At 61.9% G+C, this 23,243-nt stretch overlaps 3 protein-coding genes across 6 annotated transcripts; all 3 read right to left on the reverse strand.

The window, feature by feature from the left end:
* On the reverse strand, positions 1-2,709 carry LOC137457196 (loricrin-like). The gene is made up of 2 exons (XM_068169020.1): positions 2,681-2,709; positions 1-2,078 (listed from the first exon to the last, which is right to left on the reverse strand). Exon 2 carries the CDS (start codon positions 2,061-2,063, stop codon positions 219-221), a length of 1,845 nt encoding a protein of 614 aa, XP_068025121.1. The 5' UTR covers positions 2,064-2,078; positions 2,681-2,709; the 3' UTR covers positions 1-218.
* Positions 2,710-6,803: 4,094 nt separating this feature from the next.
* On the reverse strand, positions 6,804-8,978 carry LOC137457197 (uncharacterized). Its single transcript, XM_068169021.1, is given in 5 exon segments — positions 6,804-7,571; positions 7,632-8,276; positions 8,307-8,336; positions 8,394-8,532; positions 8,964-8,978. Coding segments are annotated over 4 exon segments (1,449 nt in total). The 5' UTR covers positions 8,518-8,532; positions 8,964-8,978; the 3' UTR covers positions 6,804-6,921.
* Positions 8,979-11,872: 2,894 nt separating this feature from the next.
* LOC137457284 (probable serine/threonine-protein kinase kinX) lies at positions 11,873-14,456 on the reverse strand. Of its 4 annotated transcripts, none has more exons than XM_068169116.1 (3): positions 14,372-14,456; positions 13,308-13,737; positions 11,873-13,268 (listed from the first exon to the last, which is right to left on the reverse strand). In XM_068169116.1, the coding sequence occupies exons 2-3, from the start codon at positions 13,695-13,697 to the stop codon at positions 11,970-11,972; spliced, it is 1,689 nt and encodes a 562-aa protein (XP_068025217.1). In that variant the 5' UTR covers positions 13,698-13,737; positions 14,372-14,456; the 3' UTR covers positions 11,873-11,969. The 4 variants fall into 4 exon arrangements, with proteins under 4 accessions (XP_068025217.1, XP_068025218.1, XP_068025220.1 ...); XM_068169117.1 differs by having other exon boundaries at positions 11,873-12,863; positions 12,909-13,737; XM_068169119.1 differs by having other exon boundaries at positions 11,873-12,404; positions 12,597-13,737.
* Between the last annotated feature and the right edge of the window lie 8,787 nt (positions 14,457-23,243).

The raw sequence follows: 23,243 nt of genomic DNA on the forward strand, positions 1-23,243 counted from the left end.
TGTTTGCTTTATTAGCCAGGAAGGGCAGCAGAAGCTTCTCACAGTGTCCCACCACCAGCAGGAGCTCACAGGGAGGTCAACCCTGGAGCCCCCCAGCTCAGGGATCCAGCAGCAAGGGAGCAGCTGGGAAGAAACAGGCAGCGCCAGGGCTGGAAGGGAGAAGGTGGCATGGGGGAGGCAGGGCTGGTCCTGCTGAGAGCTGGAGCTGCCCCTGGCAGTTACTTCTGCTGGCTGCAGGGCCAGCTGCAGGGCTGCTTGCTCTGGTGGGACCCCATGCTGGGAACCACAATGGGACACTTCTGCTGCATGGAGCCTCCCCCACCCCCACCAGAGCTGATGATGATGGTGTGGCCTGAGGAACCACCACTGGATCCTCCACTGCAGCAGCCAGAGGAGCCTCCACCACCACTCCCACCTCCAATGATGATCTGGCCTCCTGAGGAGCCCCCACTGCATCCCCCACCCATGCCATAGCCTGAGGAGCCCCCACTGCATCCCCCACCCATGCCATAGCCTGAGGAGCCTCCACTGCAGCAGCCAGAAGATCCCCCACTGCTTCCACCTACAATGATGCTCTTTGATCCTGAAGACCCCCCACTGGATCCTCCTCCTATGCCATAGCCTGAGGAGCCTCCACTGCAGCAGCCTGAGGAGCCTCCACTCTCTCCACCCACAATGATGCTCTTTGATCCTGAAGAACCACCACTGGATCCTCCTCCAATGCCACAGCTGGATCCTCCTCCAATGCCACAGCTGGATCCTCCTCCTATGCCATAGCCTGAGGAGCCTCCACTGCAGCAGCCAGAGGATCCTCCGCTGCTTCCACCTCCAATGATGATCTTCCCTCCTGAAGATCCACTGCTGGATCCTCCTCCAATGCCACAGCTGGATCCTCCTCCTATGCCATAGCTTGAGGAGCCTCCACTGCAGCATCCAGAGGATCCCCCACTGCTACCACCCCCAATGATGCTCTTTGATCCTGAAGAACCACCACTGGATCCTCCTCCAATGCCACAGCTGGATCCTCCTCCTATGCCATAGCCTGAGGAACCTCCACTGCTTCCACCCCCAATGATGATCTTCCCTCCTGAAGAACCACCACTGGATCCTCCTCCAATGCCACAGCTGGATCCTCCTCCTATGCCATAGCTTGAAGAGCCTCCACTACAGCAGCTTGAGGATCCCCCACTGCTTCCACCCCCAATGATGCTCTTTGATCCTGAAGAACCACCACTGGATCCTCCTCCAATGCCACAGCTGGATCCTCCTCCTATGCCATAGCCTGAGGAGCCTCCACTGCAGCAGCCTGAGGAACCTCCACTGCTGCCACCTCCAATGATGCTCTTTGATCCTGAGGAACCACCAAAGGATCCCCCTCCTATGCCATAGCCTGAGGATCCACTGCTGCAGCAGCCAGAGGATCCTCCACTGCTTCCACCTCCAATGATGATCTTCCCTCCTGAAGATCCACCGCTGGATCCTCCTCCTATGCCACAGCTGGATCCCCCTCCTATGCCATAGCTTGAGGAGCCTCCACTGCAGCATCCAGAGGATCCCCCACTGCTTCCACCCCCAATGATGCTCTTTGATCCTGAGGAACCACCAAAGGATCCTCCTCCTATGCCACAGCTGGAGCCCCCTCCTATGCCATAGCTGGAGCCTCCACTGCAGCAGCCTGAGGATCCCCCACTGCTTCCACCTCCAATGATGATCTTCCCTCCTGAAGATCCCCCACTGGATCCTCCACCACAGCAGCCTGAGGAGCCTCCTCCTCCTCCTCCCCCAGAGCTGATGATGATCTTCTGGGCTGATCCTCCACCGCTGTAGCCTCCTCCTATGCCGTAGCCAGAGGAGCTCCCACCGCAGCAGGAGCCTCCTCCTCCTCCTCCACCCGAGCTGATGATGATCTTGCCTGAGCTGGAGCCCCCTGAGCCCCCACAGCAGGAGGAGCCCTGGGCCTGGTAGCTGGAGGAGCTGCCCCCATGGCAGCTGCTGCTGCTGTGGCATCCACTGGCCTGGGAGGAGCTCCCATGGCAGCCTCCGGAGCTCTGTCTGGAGCACATCTCTGAGCAGGGACCCTGCAAGAAACAGCTCTGTCAGGAGAGGCCCTTTGGAGGTGGTGCTGAACCTGCACAGCACCCCAGAACTGGAGTGTGAGCACCCAGGAAATGCCCTCCCTCCCCTCACCCCCCCCATGGCCCAGCTCTAAGATCACAGCAGCTGTAGATCCCTCTGGACCTGCAGGTGCTGAGGGAGCTTGGGGGAGGTGACCTCTGAGGTCCCTTCCAAGCTGAGTCACTCCAGGATTCCATCACCCACAGTGGATCATTTGACCACCTTTGGGTGCCCTTAGGCCATCAGCTCCAGGTCCCTGCTGCAGCTCCAGCAGCTCTGTTGCACACCACCTTGGGCTTTGGTGACCCCCACCTGATGCTGAGCTGCTGCGGTTCCCTCCTCTGAGCCCTGCTCAAAGCCCTTCTGCTGGAGCCACCTCTCCACACAGCCTGGCAGGGCTTGGAAGGGATCCCCCCCAATCCAACACCCCCCCCACAAAGCTGCATCCCCCAGGACAAGCCACACAAGAGCAGGCCCAGAAGGGCTTGGGAGGTGTCTAGAGAAGAAGTCTCCACCACCTCTGGGGGCTCCAAGGCTTCCTGCAGTTTGCTGTCCCTGGGCTTACCTTGGGCGGGCTGGGAGCGCTTGCGAGGCTGCGGCGGTGAGTGAGGAGCCTTGGGGTGCAGCAGCCTTTATAGAGCTCCTGGGGGAAGTGAGACACCCTGAGGAATGCTGACAGAGGGATTTGTGGAGCTGCCTCCTGCCTTGACTCACTTGCAGCCCATGGGTGATCGGAAGGGGACGGATCCATCACCTTCTGCTCCCACCTGCCCTGCTAATGAGCTGCTTCCGGCACCTGGCCCTGGGGATGGCCTCCTGAGGTCTGCCTGGAAGGGTCCCCCGTGGGCTGCTGCCAGGCTGAAGCTTCTCAGGTGCTCAGAGAGTGGAGGGGTGGAGGATGGAGAGAGCTGGAGAAGGGTGAGGGTGAAGGCAGCGCTGGAGAGGAGCCCCAGGGATTCAGGATCACAGAGTGCATTGGGTTGGAAGGGACCTCCCAAGGTCATCCACTCCAACTCCCCTGCAGTCAGCAGGGACATCTTCACCCACATGCCCTGGATCCCACCACGGAGACAGCTCCAGAATCAGTGTCCTGAGACCCCTGGGGCAGCTGCCAAGTGCTCTGCAGCCATCGAGGCTGCTGGGTGCAGGTGGCCCCACAGGCTGCATCCTTGCTGCACTGAGCAGCTCTGGGCAAAGAGCTCTCCTCAAGGCCTGCTGAGATGAGGAGCTGGGTGGGAAGCAGGACCACGTCCAGCCCCTGGGAAAGGCAACCATGAGCTCCACAGGCCAGGGGCAGTGCCCTGCTTTGGAGCTCCTCAGCCCCACTGCAGATGGCCCTGGGAGGACGGCAGAGCTCTGGGGTTCTTCACTCCCAGCCCTGGAGGAGCCCAGGGGAGGACTCTGCTGTTGGACTGAGCAGGGAGGGCTGTGCTCAGCTCCAGCTTGCCCAAGCCCCCAGCACCAGGGTGGAGTGGGGAGAGCCCTGGAACCTTTCTGCTTGCAGAAGTGCAGCTGGAGGCCTTGGGGGACCCTGCCCTTGACCTGTGGGGTGTGAGACACTTCCTCTGCCTCAGCAGCAGGCACTGACTGAGGGCTCTCCTTCCCTGGCCACCCACACCCGAGGCTGAGGAGGCATCCGGGCAGGTTCCCTGCTGCAGTGACCCTTCGGCAGCTGGGTCCCCTGCAGCGCTGGCTGCTGTTTTGCAGCAGCTGCATCCTGTCACGCCACGCGTGCTTGGAGGCTGACAGCAGCATCCACCCTGTGGAGGCTGAGCAGAGGACAACTTAATTGGGCTGCAGCAGGGCCGAGCCGCCCAGCCCTGTCCCGGGGAGCACCGTGCGGGGCACGCACGCAGCGCTGCCGCCGCCGCCACGGCACCGGCGCCGACCCCGACCTGGGCTGGGGGCTTCCCTCGGCTTGCCCTGCACTGCCTCTGGCGGCTTCGGCTCCCAGGGGCCAGCTGAGGTGTCCCTGCGGTGCTGGCTGTCGCCCCTGCGGTGTGGGAGTTGTGCTGCTGAGCGCAGCAATATCTTAATCCCTTCCTGCACCTCACCCCTGGGCACTTGCACAAGGAGGCCTTTGGGAGCACCCCAGCAGCCAGGGCAGGCTGTGGGTGCTCAGAGCTGCTCCTGGCAGATCTGTTGTGGGGGGGGGGGAGACCTCGAGGCTGGGCCCCTGCAGGGGCTGAGCCTGCAGCTCACAGATCTGAGAAGAGGAGGCTGAGGGAGACCTCAATGCTCTCTCCAGCTCCCCGAGAGGAGACTGGAGCTGGGTGGGGTTGGGCTCTGCTCCCCGGGCTCAGGTGATAGGAGAGGAAATGGCTTGGAATTGTGCCAGGGGGGGTTCAGGTTGCCCTTGAGGAACAGTTTCTGCCCTGCAAGAGTGGTCAGGACCCGGCCCAGGCTGCTCAGGGAGGTGGTGGAGTCCCCAGCCCTGGAGGGGTTCAAGAGCCCTGTGGCCATGGCAGCTGGGGCCAGGGTTTGGGGGCCAGGGTGGGGTTGGCCTGGATTTGTGCCAGGGGGGTTCAGGTTGGCCATGAGGAACAATTTCTGCCCTGCAAGAGTGCTCAGAGGCTGGTTCAGGCTGCCCAGGGAGGTGGTGGAGTCCCCAGCCCTGGAGGGCTTCCAGAACCCTGTGGCCATGGCAGCTGGGGCCAGGGTTTGGTGGCCAGGGGGGGTTGGGTGGTTGGGTTGGGTTTGGCCTGGATTTGTGCCAGGGGGGGTTCAGGTTGGCCATGAGGAACAATTTCTGCCCTGCAAGAGTGGTTAGGGCCTGGCCCAGGCTGCCCAGGGAGGTGGTGGAGTCCCCAGCCCTGGAGGGGTTCAAGAGCCCTGTGGCCATGGCAGCTGGGGCCAGGGTTTGGTGGCCAGGGGGGGTTGGGTGGTTGGGTTGGGTTTGGCCTGGATTTGTGCCAGGGGGGTTCAGGTTGCCCATGAGGAACAATTTCTGCCCTGCAAGAGTGGTCAGGGGCTGGCCTAGGCTGCCCAGAGAGGTGGTGGAGTCCCCAGCCCTGGAGGGGTTCAAGAGCCCTGTGGCCATGGCAGCTGGGGCCAGAGTTTGGTGGCCCTGGTGGGGTTGACCTGGATTTGTGCCAGGGGGGGTTCAGGTTGCCCTTGAGGAACAATTTCTGCCCTGCAAGAGTGCTCAGGGCCTGGCCCAGGCTGCCCAGGGAAGTGGTGGAGTCCCCAGCCCTGGAGGGGTTCCAGAACCCTGTGGCCATGGCAGCTGGGGCCAGGGGTTGGTGGCCCTGGTGGGGTTGGGTGGTTGGGTTGGGGGTTGGCCTGGATGACCTTAGAGATCTCTTCCAACCAAAACAATTCCATGACTCTGGGGGTGGCAGCTGCCACACGTGGAAGATGCTGGTGCCTGGAAGCAGGCTGGAGCAGGGGCTTGGCACTGCCACCTTCTCCTCCAGGCACAGAGCAGCTCTGGTTCCTGTGCTGGGTTAAGGCAAAGTGGAAGCAAAAGGCTTCGTGGTGGAGGCTGCCCCAGACCTGGACCCTGCTGCCTGTTCCCTGCTGCTCTGTGTGGGCTCTTGGCTGGCCTGCAGCACAGCCACCCCCAGGAGGACCTGGCAGGGGACCTTCCCTTCCAGTGCCACCACTGCAGAGTCCTCAGAGGATGAGGCCTTGGATTGCTATGAGAGGGAGAGAAACCTTGGCCAGGTCCTGCCAAGCCTTTTGCTCAGCAGCTTCCCCTGAGCCCAGAGAGCTGCTGTGGGACCTGCTGCAGATCCTGCTGCAGCCAGAGGAGCTTCCAGCACAGCTCCTGCTGAAGGCCTCCTTGTGATAGCCACAGGGAAATGGAGACCATGGAGACACAGCTGCACTTCAGAGGACCTTTCCCCCTCTGCCCCCTGCTCCTCCAGTGAGGATCTGGCCTCCTGATGGCCCCACTGCATCCCTCCCTGCGTGGGTCCAGCACAGGAACCAGTGAGGACCTCCTGCTGCTGCCCACACTGCAGATCCCTGCAGGGAAACTTCCCCTGGGAAGAGGAAACCAAGGAGAGCTCTGGCCCAGCCCTGGTGGACATTGATTGCCAGAGGGACAATGAGCAGCTGCTGAGCACCAATTCTGCTCCCAAGCAGCAGCTCCAGCACCATGGCTGAGGAGCAGCAGGAGGCTCTTGATGAGTGATTCACGTTGGGATAGCAAACAGGGATTGGGTTTGGGCTCCTCGCTCCCAGGAGGACATTGAGGGCTGGAGCAGGGCCAGAGAGAGGCAACAGGGCTGGGGAAGGGTCTGGAGAGCAGGGCTGGGGGAGCTGGGGGTGTTCAGCCTGGAGAAGAGGAGGCTGAGGGGAGACCTTCTGGGTCTCTCCAGCTCCCTGAGAGCAGGCTGGAGCCAGGTGGGGTTGGGCTCTCCTGCCAAGGACCAAGGGACAGGACAAGAGGAATTGGCCTCAGGTTGCCCCAGGGAAGGTTTAGGTTGGACATGAGAAGAAATTTCTTCACTGAAAAGGTTCTCAAGGCCTGGCCCAGGCTGCCCAGGGAGGTGGTGGAGTCCCCATCCCTGGAGGGGTCTCAAAGCCACAGAGCTGTGGTGCTGAGGGCCATGGCTGAGCCCCAGCCTTGGTGGAGTTAGGGAATGGTTGGACTGGAGGATCTCTGGGGGCTTCCCCACCCCACCCCACCCTGGGGTTCCAGAGAAGCAGACTCTCAGCCTCACTCTTTCTGCACACACAACTCTTTATTTCCATCCAGGGGATCTCAGCACAGGGAGGCAGCAGCAAGGCAGGAGCAGGGCAGAGGCCACGCTGGGATGGAGCAGGCAGGCTGGGGAGAGCTGGAGCTGCCCTGGGCAGTTACTTCTGCTGGCTGCAGGGCCAGCTGCAGGGCTGCTTGCTCTGGTGGGACCCCATGCTGGGAACCACAATGGGACACTTCTGCTGCATGGAGCCTCCCCCACCCCCACCAGAGCTGATGATGATGGTGTGGCCTGAGGAACCACCACTGGATCCTCCACTGCAGCAGCCAGAGGAGCCTCCACCACCACCTCCACCTCCCATGATGATCTTGCCTCCTGAGGAGCCCCCACCAGACCCTCCTCCCATGCAGCAGCCTGAGGAGCCTCCTCCTCCTCCTCCTCCACCACCAGAGCTGATGATGATCTTCTGGCCAGACCCTCCACTGCCACCACCATATCCTCCTCCCATCCCATAGCCTGAGGAGCCCCCACTGCAGCAGCCAGAGTAGCCTCCACCACCACCACCTCCCCCTCCCATCATGCTCTTTGAAGATCCACCACCTGATCCTCCTCCCATGCCATAGCCTCCTCCACCTCCACCTCCACCTCCAATGATGATCTTTGTACCTGAAGATCCCCCACTGGATCCCCCTCCCATGCAGCATCCAGAGGAACCTCCTCCACCACCACCTCCACCTCCCATCATGCTCTTTGAAGATCCACTACTGGATCCTCCTCCCATGCCATAGCCTCCTCCTCCACCACCACCTCCACCTCCAATGATGATCTTTGTTCCTGAAGATCCCCCACTGGATCCCCCTCCCATGCAGCATCCAGAGGAGCCTCCTCCACCACCACCTCCCCCTCCCATCATGCTCTTTGAAGAGCCTCCACTGGATCCTCCTCCCATGCCATAGCCTCCTCCACCACCACCACCTCCACCTCCAATGATGATCTTTGTACCTGAAGATCCACCACCTGATCCTCCTCCCATGCAGCATCCAGAGGAGCCTCCTCCACCACCACCTCCCCCTCCCATCATGCTCTTTGAAGAGCCTCCACTGGATCCTCCTCCCATGCCATAGCCTCCTCCACCTCCCCCTCCCATCATGCTCTTTGAAGATCCCCCACTGGATCCTCCTCCCATGCCATAGCCTCCTCCACCACCACCACCTCCAATGATGATCTTTGTTCCTGAAGATCCCCCACTGGATCCCCCTCCCATCCCATAGCCTGAGGATCCACCTCCCATCATGCCCTTGGAGGATCCCCCACTGGATCCTCCTCCCATGCAGCATCCAGAGGAGCCTCCTCCTCCTCCTCCTCCTCCACCTCCGATGATGATCTTCCCTCCTGAAGATCCCCCACTGGATCCTCCACCACAGCAGCCTGAGGAGCCTCCTCCTCCTCCTCCTCCTCCTCCCCCAGAGCTGATGATGATCTTCTGGGCTGATCCTCCACCGCTGGAGCCTCCTCCCATGCCGTAGCCAGAGGAGCTCCCACCGCAGCAGGAGCCTCCTCCTCCTCCTCCTCCTCCTCCACCCGAGCTGATGATGATCTTGCCTGAGCTGGAGCCCCCTGAGCCCCCACAGCAGGAGGAGCCCTGGGCCTGGTAGCTGGAGGAGCTGCCCCCATGGCAGCAGCAGCAGCTGTGGCATCCACTGGCCTGGGAGGAGCTCCCATGGCAGCCTCCGGAGCTCTGTCTGGAGCACATCTCTGAGCAGGGACCCTGCAAGAGAGGTTTGCAGCTTACTGAGGAGCAGCCACGGCCAGCAGCAGGACTTCCCCAGGCCAGGGGACCCTTGCAGAGCTCAAGGACGTTGGCCACAAGTCTCCAGTCTCAAGGAACTTCTAACTGCCTGACTTCTCCTCAGCACTTTGCGCTCCTCGGCTCCCAGCCACAGCTGGAGCTCTGTGCTAGCAGAAGGGCCCAGACCGAAGGAGATCAACCACCAGCTGAGGTCCTCTCCCCCATCCCCAGCTCCTCCATCCCCATCTCTCTGCTGGTGAAGCTCAGGGCTCCAGCACCGTGCAGGATCTCCTGAGGAGAGCTCAGTCCACCCAAGCAGCCTCCCTGCCCTGCAAGCCACCCCCCCAGCAGATGTCCTTCAGCCAAGGCAGCAGAAGGGCTCCCAGCTGGCAGCAGAGGACAGGACTCACCCTGGCTGGCTCTGAGGGAGATCCACAGGGAGCAGTGAATGGAGCTCTGGGAGAGCTCCACCAACTTTTATAGCCTGCCCAGTTTGCCCTGGTGGGAAGTGAGGCACCCAGAGGAATGGTGATGGCTTTATTTACTGCCCCATGTGTCCTCCTTCTGCCCACTTGCCCTGACTCACTCACCCCAGCTGATCAATGCCTCCCCAGTGCCTCACTTCCGAGGCTGCCTGCAGCTCTCCCATGTGAGCTCAGCTCCCACACTGCCTGCCCAGGGAGGGCTGTGGGGCTCCAGCTTGGACCTTCCCCTGCAGCTGGGACAGGCTGCTGGGGGAGACCCTGGCAGCACCCTTTGGGTGTTAGAGGCCTGCACCAAGCCTGGCTGCTGTCACTGGGGCAGCAAAGGGACCCCAATGCCTGAGGCACTGCCCAGGGTGGCAGGGAGGTGTTGGCCATGGAGCCTGTGGGAGTGGGCAGCACAGGGGTCAGCCAGGAGGGGCTTGGGGTCAGCCAGGAGGGGCTTGGGGTCAGCCAGGAGGGGCTTGGTCTCTGCTCCCAAGGCACAGGGCAAGAGGAAACAGCCTCAAGGTGCCCCAGAGGAGGTTCAGGTTGGCCATGAGGAACAATTTCTGCCCTGCAAGAGTGCTCAGGGCCTGGCCCAGGCTGCCCAGGGAGGTGGTGGAGTCCCCCAGCCCTGGAGGGGTTCACTCCCTCCCTGCAGAAGATGAGAGGCTCAGTGGAGCCTTGCTGGGGAGGCAGCTCTAAAGCCACCCAGATTGTAACTGCAGGGAGTTTGCAGCTCCCTTTGTGGCACAGCAACAGCAGAGCCTAAAGCACCAAGCAGCCACAGCACCCAAACCCCTCTGGCACCTGTGCCAGGTGCAGCCCTCCCAGCTCATGGCTTCAGGTCCAGGATCTGATGACCTCCTTCTGTAACCCCCAGAACTTCATTTTCTGACCCCAAGATGCCCCAGGGGAGGTTCAAGTTGACCATGAGGAACAATTTCTGCCCTGCAAGAGTGGTCAGGGCCTGGCCCAGGCTGCCCAGGGAGGTGGTGGAGTCCCCAGCCCTGGAGGGCTTCCAGAACCCTGTGGCCATGGCAGCTGGGGCCAGGGGTTGGTGGCCCTGGTGGGGTTGAGTGGTTGGGCTGAGGGTTGGCCTGGGTGAGCTTAGAGATCTCTTCCAACCAAAACAGCTCCATGACTCTGGGGGTGGCAGCTGCCACACGTGGAAGATGCTGGTGCCTGGAAGCAGGCTGGAGCAGGGGCTTGGCACTGCCAGCTTCTCCTCCAGGCACAGAGCAGCTCTGGTTCCTGTGCTGTGCTTTGGTGGCCCTGGTGGGGTTGGGTTGCTTGGTTGGAGTGGATGATCCCAGAGAGCTTTCCCAGCCTCCATGACTCTGTGTGGGAAAGGACTTGCAGTGGTGTGGGCAGAGGGCACCCTGAGTGCCCACCTGGGTGGCTGGGATCCAGCCCAGGCTGGCAGCTGGCTGTGGAGAGGCAACAAGAGCTCAGGATGGGCACCTGAGAGCCTCTGAGCCTTGCCCATGGCTGGCTGGGTGGATGTCCAACAGCAGCACTCCCACCCCCTGCCAGAGGGACCCCCAAGGCTCCCTCCAGCACTGCCCAGGCAGTGGCAGTGCTCCTGCAGCTCCCAGCCAGTGGAACTTTGTCCACAGCAAGGTCCTGGGGGCAGCCCAGGCTGTCCAGACCTGCTTTGAGAGCCTGCACACCCCTGGGCTCCCCAGGAAGGGGAGAGCTGGAGGGCAGAGGACCCCAGGAACGTGAAGCTCTTCACCTGCTGCAGCTCTGGGTCCCTCCTGTCTCTGCTGGGAAGCTTCCAGGCCTCTGTCACCTGCCTGGGGCAGGACAGGACAGCTCAGGAGCTTCATTTCCCTTTCCTGCTAATTGCCAGAAGCTGCCACATCAAAGAGAGCTCTTCCCTCACCGGGCTGCCTCTGGAGACTCATCCCTGGGGCTCTGTTCTCTTCCTGTGGCAGTGAGAACCTCTCTGGTCCCTCCAGGCTGAACATCTCAGCCTTGGGAAGAGGCTTCCTGGAGCCCTGCTGCGGGCTCCGGTGGGGGCTCAGGGCTGGAGGAGGCTGGGGGCAGCCCCCCCCCATTTCATGGGACCAGCTGCAGGCTGGAGGCAGCTTCTGAAGCTCATCTCATCCAACCCCCCCCCCAGCCCTGCAGGGGCATCCTCAGCATCTTCAGCTGGAGCAGGCTGCCCAGGGGCTGCCTTCCAGAGCTGGAGCTCCTGCAGCATGCACCGGGCAGGGCCTCAGCTCCACGGCCCCAGGAGCCCCTTGGCAACCTCTGTGCCAGCCCTGGCAGCTTTCCTCCTTCCTTGGGCACTGCCTGAGGAGAGGCTGCCCTGGCCCTGTGGTGCCTTGGGGAGGAGTCAGGATCACAGAACCAGGCAATTGCTGGGGTTGGAAGAGGTCTTTCAGATCATTGAGCTCAACCTTCAACCTCAGACCACCATGGCCACCAAACCATGTCCCCAGGTGCCACATCCCCAGGTGCCACATCCCCAGGTCTCAGCACAAGACCCTAAGGGCTGCCCTGGGGAGGTTCAGTGAACCCAGCAGCTCCTCCCAGGGGGCTTCTCAGTGCTGCTGTGCACTGGAGCTCCACCACAACAGCCCCAGCTCAGAAGAAGCCAAAGCCCAAGCCCAAGCAGTGCCAGGGCCAAGCCCCAAGCAGTGCCAGGGCCAAGCCCCAAGCAGTGCCAGGGCCAAGCAGGCAGACACAGAGGCTCTCCAGAACTGCAGCTTTTATTGGCTTGTGTGGCACCAGAAAAGAGAGGCAGGAAACAGGCAGAGGGAGCAGCCCTGGCTGGCAGTCCTTGGCATGGCACCAGCAGAGGTTCTGCTCAGCTGGGCAGCTGCCCAGGACGATGCCAAGGAAGAGGAGAAAGGGAGGAGGCAAAAAGATTCTTCAGCTGAAGAGGGAAGGAGATGTGAGGTGAGTCCAAGTCTTGGGCTTCCTGCAGCTCCTCTGCAGCCTCTACTTGTGCTTGGTCTGTGGTGGCCAGGAGATGGGTTGGGTCTGCTGCTGCATGGACTGAGCTCCAGAGCTGGAGGAGCCTCCTCCCCCCTCCTCCAGAGCCACCTCCTCCAATGATGCAGATGGATCCTTGGCCCTGGTGGCCTGAACCTCCACCACCTCCTCCTCCACCACCACCACCACTGATGCAGATGGGGCCTTGCCCCTGGTGGCCTCCACCTCCACCACCTCCACCACCACCACTGCTTCCTCCACCAATACAGATGGGGCCTTGACCTTGATGACCTGAGCCACCACCACCACCACCACCACCTCCACCTCCACCAATGCAGATGGGACCTTGGCTCTGGTGGCTGGAACCACCTCCTCCTCCTCCTCCTCCCATGCCACCACCCCCAATGCAGATGGGACCCTGGCCTTGGTGGCTGGAACCACCTCCTCCTCCTCCTCCTCCCATGCCACCACCCCCAATGCAGATGGGACCCTGGCCTTGGTGGCCTGAACCACCTCCTCCTCCTCCTCCTCCTCCCATGCCACCACCCCCAATGCAGATGGGACCCTGGCCTTGGTGACCTGAACCACCACCTCCTCCTCCTCCTCCTCCACCTCCTCCTCCCATGCCACCACCTCCAATGCAGATGGGACCTTGGCCTTGGTGACCTGAACCACCTCCTCCTCCTCCTCCTCCCATGCCACCACCTCCAATGCAGATGGGACCTTGGCCTTGGTGGCTGGAACCACCTCCTCCTCCTCCTCCTCCCATGCCACCACCTCCAATGCAGATGGGACCCTGGCCTTGGTGGCTGGAACCACCTCCTCCTCCTCCTCCTCCCATGCCACCACCCCCAATGCAGATGGGACCTTGGCCTTGGTGACCTGAACCACCTCCTCCTCCTCCTCCTTTGCCACCACCACCTCCTCCCATGCCACCACCACCACCTCCTCCCATGCCACCACCTCCAATGCAGATGGGGCCTTGACCTTGTTGGCCTGAGCCACCTCCACCTCCTCCTCCTTTGCCACCACCACCTCCTCCCATGCCACCTCCACCACCTCCTCCCATGCCACCACCTCCAATGCAGATGGGGCCTTGACCTTGTTGGCCTGAACCACCTCCACCTCCTCCTCCTTTGCCACCACCACCTCCTCCCATGCCACCACCACCACCTCCTCCCATGCCACCACCTCCAATGCAGATGGGGCCTTGACCTTGTTGGCCTGAACCACCACCACCTCCTCCTCCTCCTCCTCCAATAATGCAGATATGTTCTTGGTGGCCTGAACCACCACCTCCACCACCTCCACCACCTCCACCTCCACCCCCAATGCAGATGGGACCTTGGCTTTGTTGGCCTGAACCTCCTCCCCCTCCTCCTCCCATGCCACCACCCCCAATGCAGATGGGACCTTGGCTTTGTTGGCCTGAGCCACCACTGCCTCCTCCTCCTCCTCCTCCTCCTCCAATAATGCAGACATGTTCTTGGTGGCCTGAACCACCACCTCCTCCACCTCCTCCTCCTCCTCCTCCTCCTCCAAAGGGTGATGATGAAATGTGGGTCTGGTAGATAGCAGCTCCGCCGCCGCCGCCGCTGCCTCCGTGGCATCCCTGGGACTGGTATCCTCCTCCACCACCCCCGTGGCAGGAACCTCCTCCTCCTCCTCCTCCTCCTCCTCCTCCTCCACAGCCACCATGGCATCCACCAGACTGCTCAGACATCCCTTGGCCATCTCCTTTCTGCTGATGGGACCCCATTGTCCCAGGCAAGTCCTGCAAGGGAGAGAAGAACCAAGCCTTAGAGACCCATGGGAGGAAGGTTTGTGCTCCTCTGCCTCCCCAGCCCCTTCCAAAGCAGGAAAGGTCTTCCTCTGTCCCCTGTTTGTCCTCCTTCCACCTTTGACAGCTGCTGCAAAAGGACACTGCCAGCCTCAGGAGCTGCCAGGAAGGACCTGAGAACTTCTCAGCTCATTCCATAGCCCTCAGTGAAGTTCTTCTGCAGGTCCTCCTCCGGTCCTTGGGTGCCCAAGGTGGCTTCAGCCATAATCCTTGCTGAAACGTTCCTTCTGGCAGCAAGTTGTTGGAGCAGGAAGAGACACTGGGCAGCACAGGTCAGTGCTGCAGGCCCTGCAGGGAGCGCTGGGCTCAGGGCATCATTTGCATGACAATAGCTGCATCACCCTTGGCAGCTCTCCCACCTCTGCCTCAAGGGGCAGCGGAGAAGCCAGCAGCAAGGCCACCTCCCGCCCTGCTTCGAACAGCCACACAGAGCCTCGGCAGGAGGCTGCGGGCCACCCCTTGGTGGGAAGCCTGCCTTGGACTCTGCGACCCTCAAGCCACAGCTGCTCCCCCCCCCGGCCCAGCTCAGCACCCACCCCCCCCCCTCCAGCAGCTGGCAGGACCTTACCGTGTCCCACGGCAGGACCTGGTGGAGAGAGCGTAGGGCAGTGAGGAGCTCCGGCCCGGGAGAGCTTTTTATAGCTGGGCTGAAGCCTCCTCCTGGAAAGAGAGCTCTGATTGATTTATTTACAGCCCAGCCCTGCGCCGCTGCCCCCCCTCCCTGCCTAATGTGGGGCTGTCACCGCTGATGCTATCTACCTCCGGGGCTGCCACCTCCTTCCCACCACCTCCCTCTAGGTCCTGCCTGGCTCCACCTGCCCGCGGGGGAGGAAGCCCGAAGGGAGCTGCTGCCGGGCAGGACCTCCGCAGCCCACCCCGCCGAGGGGTCCGGGGAGGGGCTGCCAGGAGCTCTTGCTCCTGACAGGCACAGAACCTACATTTCTGGCTGTTGGAAACGTGTCTGAGCAGCGGGACGTGGCCCTGGCCCTGTCATTATGGGATGGTGTAACCTGGTAGGACTGTTTGATATGCTCCCGGTGGCCACCCACGTCCCCGCCAGGGCCTGCAGGGACTCAGCCTGGGCTCTGGTCCCACGAGCTGGAGCTCCCCAGAGGACAACAGCTGCCCACAGAGGCAGAGGAAGGAGGTGATGCAAACCTGGGAGGCTCCAGGGGATTTACAGCCTTGCAGGCTTTGACCTACAGAGAGAGGAAGGACAGAAACCCAGGGAGCAGTGAAGAGCTCTTCCCCTGGGCTTGCAGGGGTGGGGGTTGGGCTCCAAGACCTCCAGAGGTCCCTTCCAACCCCTAGCATCCTGTGATCCTTGATCCTGTGATCCTGTGGTCCTGTGATCCTTGAGCCTGTGGCTCTGTGATCTTTGATCCTGTGGTCCTGTGATCCCTGATCCTGTGGTCCTGTGATCCTTGAGCCTGTGGCTGTAGTCCTGTGATCTGTGGTCCTGTGATCCTTGATCCTGTGGTCCTGTGGTCCTGTGATCCTTGAGACTGTGATCCTTGAGCCTGTGGCTGTGGTCCTATGATCTTTGATCCTGTGATCCTGTGGTCCTGTGGTCCTGTGATCCTTGAGCCTGTGGCTGTGGTCCTGTGATCTTTGATCCTGTGATCCTGTGGTCCTGTGATCCCTGATCCTGTGGTCCTGTGATCCTTGAGCCTGTGGCTGTGGCTTTGTGATCTTTGATCCTGTGGTCCTGTGATCCCTGATCCTGTGATCCTGTGATCCTTGAGCCTGTGGCTGTGGTCCTGTGATCTTTGATCCTGTGGTCCTGTGGTCCTGTGATCCCTGATCCTGTGATCCTGTGGTCCTGTGATCCTTGAGCCTGTGGCTATGGTCCTGTGATCTGTGGTCCTGTGATCCCTGATCCTGTGATCCTGTGGTCCTGTGATCCTTGAGCCTGTGGCTGTGGTCCTGTGATCTTTGATCCTGTGGTCCTGTGGTCCTGTGATCCCGTGGTCCTGTGATCCCTGATCCTGTGATCCTGTGATCCTGTGATCCTGTGGTTCTTGATCCTCTGGCCTTGATCCTGTGAGCCTGTGATCATTGATCCTGTGATCCTGTGAGCCTTGATCCTGTGGCCTTGATGCTGTCATCCTTGATCCTGTGATGCTGTGAAATGGCCTCAGGCTGCCCCAGGGCAGGTTCAGGTTGGCCATGAGGAACAATTTCTGCCCCTTGAGGGTTGTGCAGCCCTGGCCCAGGCTGCTCAGGGCGGTGGTGGAGTCCCCACTGGCCACATTTTCTCATGGGCTAAGAGCCAAAAGAGGTCACCTTTGCCAGCCTCCTCTTGGGACCTCCTCACCCCCCTGGCTGCAAGGCCACAGCTGCCTCTGCTCTCCCTCCCCAGGACTTTCTTCTGCCAAAGCAGAGTCATTAGGAAGAGCAGCAGGAAGCTCCTCCACCACCTCCCTGCAGCTCCATGGCTCCCTCTCTTTCTTCTGCCAAGCTGGGATCATCACCAAGAGCTGCAGGAGGTTCCTCCTCCACCCCCCTGCAGCTCCAGGCAAGCTCTGCAGGGCAGCTCTGGAGGGATCCTCACCCAGCTCTGGCTGGCAGAGGCTGTGCTTTGCTGCGTGCCCACAGAGCCACAGGGCTGAGGACTGTGCCAGCTGCAGCCCCTGCCCAGTGCCTCCTTCCCTGCTTTGCCCAACTCTGCTTCCTGCCCTGCAGCAGGAGCAGGAGCCCTGCAGCAGGAGGTCTGCAGCAGGAGCAGGAGCCCTGCAGCAGGAGTAGGAGCCCTGCAGCAGGAGCCCTGCAGCAGGAGCCCTGCAGCAGGAGTAGGAGCCCTGCAGCAGAAGGCCTGCAGCAGGAGCAGGAGCCCTGCAGCAGGAGTAGGAGCCCTGCAGCAGAAGGCCTGCAGCAGGAGCAGGAGCCCTACAGCAGGAGAAGGAGGCCTGCAGCAGGAGCAGGAGCCCTGCAGCAGAAGGCCTGCAGCAGGAGTAGGAGGCCTGCAGCAGGAGCAGGAGACCTGCAGCAGGAGCAGAAGCCCTAAAGCAGGAGCAGGAGCCCTACAGCAGGAGCAGGAGCCCTGCAGCAGGAGTAGGAGCCCAGGAGTAGGAGCCCTGCAGCAGGAGCCCTGCAGCAGGAGCAGGAGCCCTGCAGCAGAAGGCCTGCAGCAGGAGCAGGAGACCTGCAGCAGGAGCAGAAGCCCTAAAGCAGGAGCAGGAGCCCTACAGCAGGAGCAGGAGCCCTGCAGCAGGAGTAGGAGCCCAGGAGTAGGAGCCCTGCAGCAGGAGCCCTGCAGCAGGAGTAGGAGCCCTGCAGCAGAAGGCCTGCAGCAGGAGCAGGAGCCCTGCAGCAGGAGTAGGAGCCCTGCAGCAGAAGCCCTAAAGCAGGAGCAGGAGCCCTACAGCAGGAGCAGGAGCCCTGCAGCAGGAGCAGGAGCCCTGCAGCAGAAGGCCTGCAGCAGGAGCAGGAGACCTGCAGCAGGAGCAGAAGCCCTAAAGCAGGAGCAGGAGCCCTACAGCAGGAGCAGGAGCCCTGCAGCAGGAGTAGGAGCCCAGGAGTAGGAGCCCTGCAGCAGGAGCCCTGCAGCAGGAGCCCTGCAGCAGGAGCAGGAGCCCTGCAGCAGGAGTAGGAGCCCTGCAGCAGGAGCCCTACAGCAGGAGCAGGAGCCCTGCAGCAGGAGCAGGAGGCCTGCAGCAGGAGCAGGAGCCCTGTAGCAGGAGGCCTGCAGCAGGAGTAGGAGGCCTGCAGCAGAAGCCCTGCAGCAGGAGCAGGAGGCCTGCAGCAAGAGCAGGAGCCCTACAGCAGGAGCAGGAGGCCTGCAGCAGAAGGCCTGCAGCAGGAGCAGGAGCCCTGCAGCAGGAGGCCTGCAGCAGGAGGCCTGCAGCAGGAGCCCTGCAGCAGGAGCCTGCTCAGCCTCCTCTCCTCTCTGCCCTCCCAGGCAGTGCTGTGCCAGCGGTGCTGTGCCAGCCTGGGGGGCCTGCCATCCTGGCTGTGTGGCCGAGCACCTCAGGAGGGTGCTGGGGACCCTGCAGCAGGGAGGTGGCTGAGGCTCCATCCCTGGAGATACTCAGGGTCAGGCTTGACAGAGCTCTGAGCCACCTTGCTCTGGTGGAGGCTGCTCCCTGCTCCCCATCCTGCCTGGCCTGGCCCTGGGGGCTTGCTGCAGGGCTTCCAGCTAGGAACGCCCAGAGGGGAGCAAGAGCTTCCTCATGGGATGGAGGCACCAGCACAGGGAGCAGCAGAGGCTCTGCTGGCTGGAGGAGAGCAGGGCGGGGCAGGGCGGGGCAGGGCGGGGCAGGTGTTCCGTGTTGGCAGGGCAGAGGAAGGGCTGTGGCTGCAGTGGGAGCAGTTTGTTTGTGCCTTGCTCTGCAGATCCAGGGCAGCCAGGATGCAGTGGGAAGAGGCTCAGCACATCCTGGCACGTAGGAGATGTCCTTGAGCTGGGAGTGAGAGCTCAGAGAGCAGCGGTGCTGGGGAGGGGGCTGGAGAAGAGGGCTGGGGAGGAGCAGCTGAGGGACCCGGGGGGGTGGGGTGTGAGGCTGGAGAAGAGGAGGCTGGGGGGAGACCTTCTGGCTCTCTTCAACACGCTGAAAGGAGGCTGGAGGCAGGGGTGTGGGGGTGTGTGTCACAGAATCAGCAACAACCACCCCAGCACCACCCTGGCCACCAGACCCTGTCCCCAGCTGCCATGGCCACAGGGCCCTGGAACACCTTCAGGGCTGGTGTCTCCACCACCTCCCTGGGCAGCCTGAGCCAGGCCCTGACCACTCCTTTAGGGCAGAAATTGTTCCTCATGGCCAAGCTGAACCTCCCCTGGGGCAACTTAAGGCCTCAAGGTGAGGAAAACTCCATGGCAGGGGCTGAGCTCTCTCTCTCTTTCAGCCACTTCCTGCAGAAGCCTCCCAAGAGCTCTTTGTGCTGCCAGCTCCAGGGCTGGACCAGCAGGGTGGGGCAGGGAGATTGCCACAGAGCCCTGATGCCATCCCCTGCGTGGGAGCAGGGAGCCTCACATCCATCCTGGCTGTGGGTGAGGGGCACCCTGCTGCTGGTGGCATGGCCTGGACGTGGCTGGGACCAAGGAAAGCTCTGCCCTGGAGCCCTGCCCAGCCTCTGCAGCCCTCAGCTTGCTTCCTGCTTCAGCCTCTCCTCCAGCTGTGCTGTTTGCACCCCAGGGGCTGGTGGGGGGAGGATGGGGAGGCAGAGGTGATGTGGCTGGAGGGAGGGAGCAGCACAGGAGCAGTAGGGTTGGGGAAGCTCTTCTGAGACCATCCAGCAACCCTCAGCCCAGCACCAAACCATGGCCTTGAACCCCTGCAGGGCTGGGGACTCCACCACCTCCCTGGCCACCAAACCATGGCCTTGAACCCCTGCAGGGCTGGGGACTCCACCACCTCCTTGGCCACCAAACCATGGCCTTGAACCCCTGCAGGGCTGGGGACTCCACCACCTCCCTGGCCACCAAACCATGGTCTTGAACCCCTGCAGGGCTGGGGACTCCACCACCTCCCTGGCCACCAAACCATGGTCTTGAACCCCTGCAGGGCTGGGGACTCCACCACCTCCCTGGCCACCAAACCATGGCCTTGAACCCCTGCAGGGCTGGGGACTCCACCACCTCCCTGGCCACCAAACCATAGCCTTGAACCCCTGTAGGGCTGGGGACTCCACCACCTCCTTGGCCACCAAACCATGGCCTTGAACCCCTGCAGGGCTGGGGACTCCACCACCTCCCTGGCCACCAAACCATGGCCTTGAACCCCTGCAGGGCTGGGGACTCCACCACCTCCCTGGGCAGCCTGTGCCAGGCCCTGACCACCCTTGCAGCGAAGAAAATTCCCCTCCAGCCCAACCCATTCCCTGCCTCTCTGAGGTGAGCCAAGGGCAGGACCCAGCACCCAACAGGAACCTCCACAGCAGTTGACCTCAGAGCATGGTTGCAGTGAAGGTGGATGAAGGACATTCAGAGCAGCTTCATCTCCTCCCCAGCTGAGTGCCAGCAGAGCAGGACCCGCCCAGCTGTGCCCCGGGCAGGCAGCCTGCCCGCGCTGCCAGGCGCCTGGGTGGTGCCAGGCTGGCTGCTGGGGGTGGCAGACAGACAGACAGACAGCTGCAGAGTGCGTGGTGTGCACAGCTGACAGCTCCTGCTGATGGCCCAGGCTGCTGCCAGGCTGTGTGGCGGTGGCCCCTGCCCAGCTGTGCTCAGAGCCCTTGTCCTGGGGGCATGGATCCAGCTTTGCTCCTCACACCTCCTCCTTCCAGAGCCCTCAGTGACCTTAGAGGTCTCTCCTCCAGCCCCTGGGATCCTGTCCTGCTCTCTGCCCTCTCTCCAGACAAGCCACAGCCTGCCTCTGCCCAGCCCAGCCCTGGTGTCTGAGTGGTGCAGGGACTGGAAGGGAAGGGATTAGCTTTAATCTGGAAGGGTTTCTGCCTCCACCCCTTGGCTTCTGCTTCTATTTTGGGGATCTGAACTTTCAATCCTTTCCTCTCCTCACTGCCAGCTTCCCCCCCCCCCCAGGTCTCACCACTGAGGAGTTGCCCTTCTTGCCCTTATTCTGATCCTTAACAGCCTTGGCCAGGGCCCTTGCTGAGCTTTTCTCCTCCTTTCCATGTGAGCCATTTGCTCTCCAGGACTCCCTTGAAAGGAGGCTGGGGAGAGCTGGGGGCTGCTCTCAAGCAGCAGGTGAGAGGGTGAGAGGGAATGGCCTCAAGCTGCCCCAGAGGAGGTTCAGGGTGGCCATAAGGAACAACTTCTGCCCTGCAAGAGTGGTCAGGGCCCGGCCCAGGCTGCCCAGGGAGGTGGTGGAGTCCCCAGCCCTGGAGGAGTCCAAGCACCTCTTGGCCATGGCACTGGGGGCCAGGACTTGGTGGCCATAGTGGGGTTGGGTTGCTGCTTGGCCTGGATGACCTCAGAGGCTTTTCCCAACCTTGATGATTCCCTGCTCTGTGCCTCTCTGCCCAGGAACATGGGCAGAGGTGGCTGAGGTTTGGGCACCCCGAGCAGAACGACTTTCCCCAGCGGCAGGCAGCAGCCAGGCCTCCAGCACTGCCTCCTTGCCCTGGTTTCACTTTTTTTCTGCTGGTGCCTGCAGTTGGCCTCACACATCCCAGCCACAGCCACACCCTGCTCTCTGCTTCCTTCTTTCCCCATCTCAGTTCCTCAGCCTTGGGAAATGGCTGGAGCAGCAGTGGGGATTGGGGAGGTAGGGCAGAGGAGGGCTTGGGACTGCCCTGGCAGCAGCAGCAAACAGAATTGGTTGCTTCCAACCCAGGGAGTTGTCTGACACCAGCATCTTGGGGGGAGAAGGGGTGGGGGGAAGCCTTCTGTGTGAGCTCAGCCTAGGAACAGACCTGACCAAGTGAGATGGCCACAGGCAGAGGGAGCAGAGAGGAGGAGAAACCGGAGTTGAGCAAGATGCCTGCTGCAGGAGAGCTGCAGATCTCTTATCACACCCACGGGCTCCTCACTGGGAGGTTTTGTAACCACAGCAAAGCTTTGGAGCACGGAGGGGAAGGTGCTGAAAGGCAGCACAGAGCTGCTGGCAGCCTGCCCTCTGCTGCCACGGCTGCCCTGCCCCTCCCCACGCTGCTGCTGCTGCTGGAAGCCATGGGCTGAGACAGAGCCAGGAGCAAGCCCTGGGCTGGAGGGAAGCTGCAGGAAGGCTGCAGAGGGACTTTGGAGGAGGATGTCTGAGACAGGCCAAGGGGGAATGGCTTGGAGCTGAGGCAGAGTAGGGTCAGGCTGGAGCTGAGGCAGAGTAGGGTCAGGCTGGAGCTGAGGGAGAGAAGTTCTTCATACCAGGGTGGGGGAACACCAGAACAGGCTGTCCAGGGAGGTGGTGGAGGCCTCATCCCTGGGGACATTCCAGGTCAGGCTGTTTGGGGCTGTGAGCAACCTGCTCCAGTTGGGGATGTCCCTGCTGGCTGCAGTGGGGTTGGACAGGATGAGACTTCAAAACCTTCCCACCCAGCACATCCTCTGCTCCCATGGGATGAAGGCCATTCCTCAGCAGCTTATTGTTCATCCAAACATCTCCAGCAGTTCCTCCTTGTGCCCTCTCCAAGAGGGAGCAGGAGCATTGCTGAGATGCCAGGGGAGGAGCAGGCTTGGGGAACCTCTCATTTGTCACCTGGGCACCAGCACCACTCAGGATGTGTCACGGCCAAGCTCAGCTGCGTGTCCTGCGTGGAGCCCTGGCGACAGAGGCTGTGCAGAGCAGCAGCTCCCTGGGCAGCCCTTGCTGCTCATCCCCTGGCCAGTTCCACTGCATAGCTCCCTGGTTTTGGGACCCACCCAGTGGGTCACTGCCCAGCCTTTACCTCTGCCAGGGAGGCAGCTTCCTTCCCCTGTGCCCCAGCCCAGTAAATTACAGTCATCAAATGGAAAGTCTTAATTGCCCCATTCATTAACTCCACTGCTCATATCCCACTCTTAATTTGTTTGCCTGGGAACTCCCCACAGGCTTCAGGGACTCCTCATGAGGGTGTCTCAGGCAGGAAAGGGCTGAAGCTGAGGCAGAGCAGGGTTGGAGAGGAGCTGAGGAGTAAGTTCTTCAATCCCAGGGTGGTGAGACCCTGGCCCAGGCTGCCCAGGGAGGCTGTGGATGGCTCCTCCCTGGGGGTGTTCAAGGCCTTGAGCAGCTGAGAGGTGTTCCTCAGCGCCACAGCTCTGCCTCCCTGAAACCCCTCCAGGGATGGACATTCAGCCACCCCCCCTGGGCAGCCTGGGCCAGGCCCTGAGAACCCTTTCAGTGAAGAAGTTTCTCCTCATGTCCAACCCAGACCTCCCCTGGGGCAACCTGAGGCCAATTCCTATTGTCCTGTCCCTTGGTCCTTGGCAGGAGAACCCAACCCCACCTGGCTCCAGCCTCCTCTCAGGGAGCTGGAGAGACCCAGGTGGTCTCCCCTCAGCCTCCTCTTCTCCAGGCTGAACACCCCCAGCTCCCCCAGCCCTGCTCTCCAGACCCTTCCCCAGCCCTGTTGCTTCTCTCTGGCCCTGCTCCAGCCCTCAATGTCCTTCTGGGAGTCAGGAGCCCAAACCCCACTCCCTGTTTGCTATCCCAATGTGAATCACTCATCAGGAGCCTCCTGCTGCTCCTCAGCCATGGTGCTGGAGCTGCTGCTTGGGAGCAGAATTGGTGCTCAGCAGCTCTCGTTGTCCCTCTTGCAATCAATGTCCACCAGGGCTGCAGCAGATGGAGGCTATGGAGCTGAAGTCAAGCAGCAGCTTCCTCGGGGAGGGGAAGGAAAGGAGTTGGCACAATTGGACCAAGGATCTTGCAAGGTTCAGAGCTGCGACCTCCACAGCTGAGGGAGGCTCAGAGCTGAGGAAGGCTTTGGAGCCGAACCTTTTTGTTCCTCACCACAATCTGATGTTTGCCAGATGGGGCACTTCTCTCCTGCTGAGGCTGTCCCCGTCCTCCACACCTCCCTGGCTCACAGGCAGGCCAGTGCCACCGTGCAGGGCCATGCCTGGCACC

Source organism: Melanerpes formicivorus, unplaced genomic scaffold (assembly GCF_026170545.1).
Source record: "Melanerpes formicivorus ecotype bairdi unplaced genomic scaffold, bMelFor1.0.p_v2 SCAF_164, whole genome shotgun sequence".
Classification (NCBI taxonomy): Eukaryota; Metazoa; Chordata; class Aves; order Piciformes; family Picidae; genus Melanerpes; species Melanerpes formicivorus.

What these genes read in the sequence shown, in the direction of transcription:
- LOC137457196 (XM_068169020.1), bottom strand. Translation starts at nt 2,063, where the DNA reads ATGTGCTCCAGACAGAGCTCCGGAGGCTGCCATGGGAGCTCCTCCCAG.
- LOC137457284 (XM_068169115.1), bottom strand. Translation starts at nt 13,697, where the DNA reads ATGGCCAAGGGATGTCTGAGCAGTCTGGTGGATGCCATGGTGGCTGTG.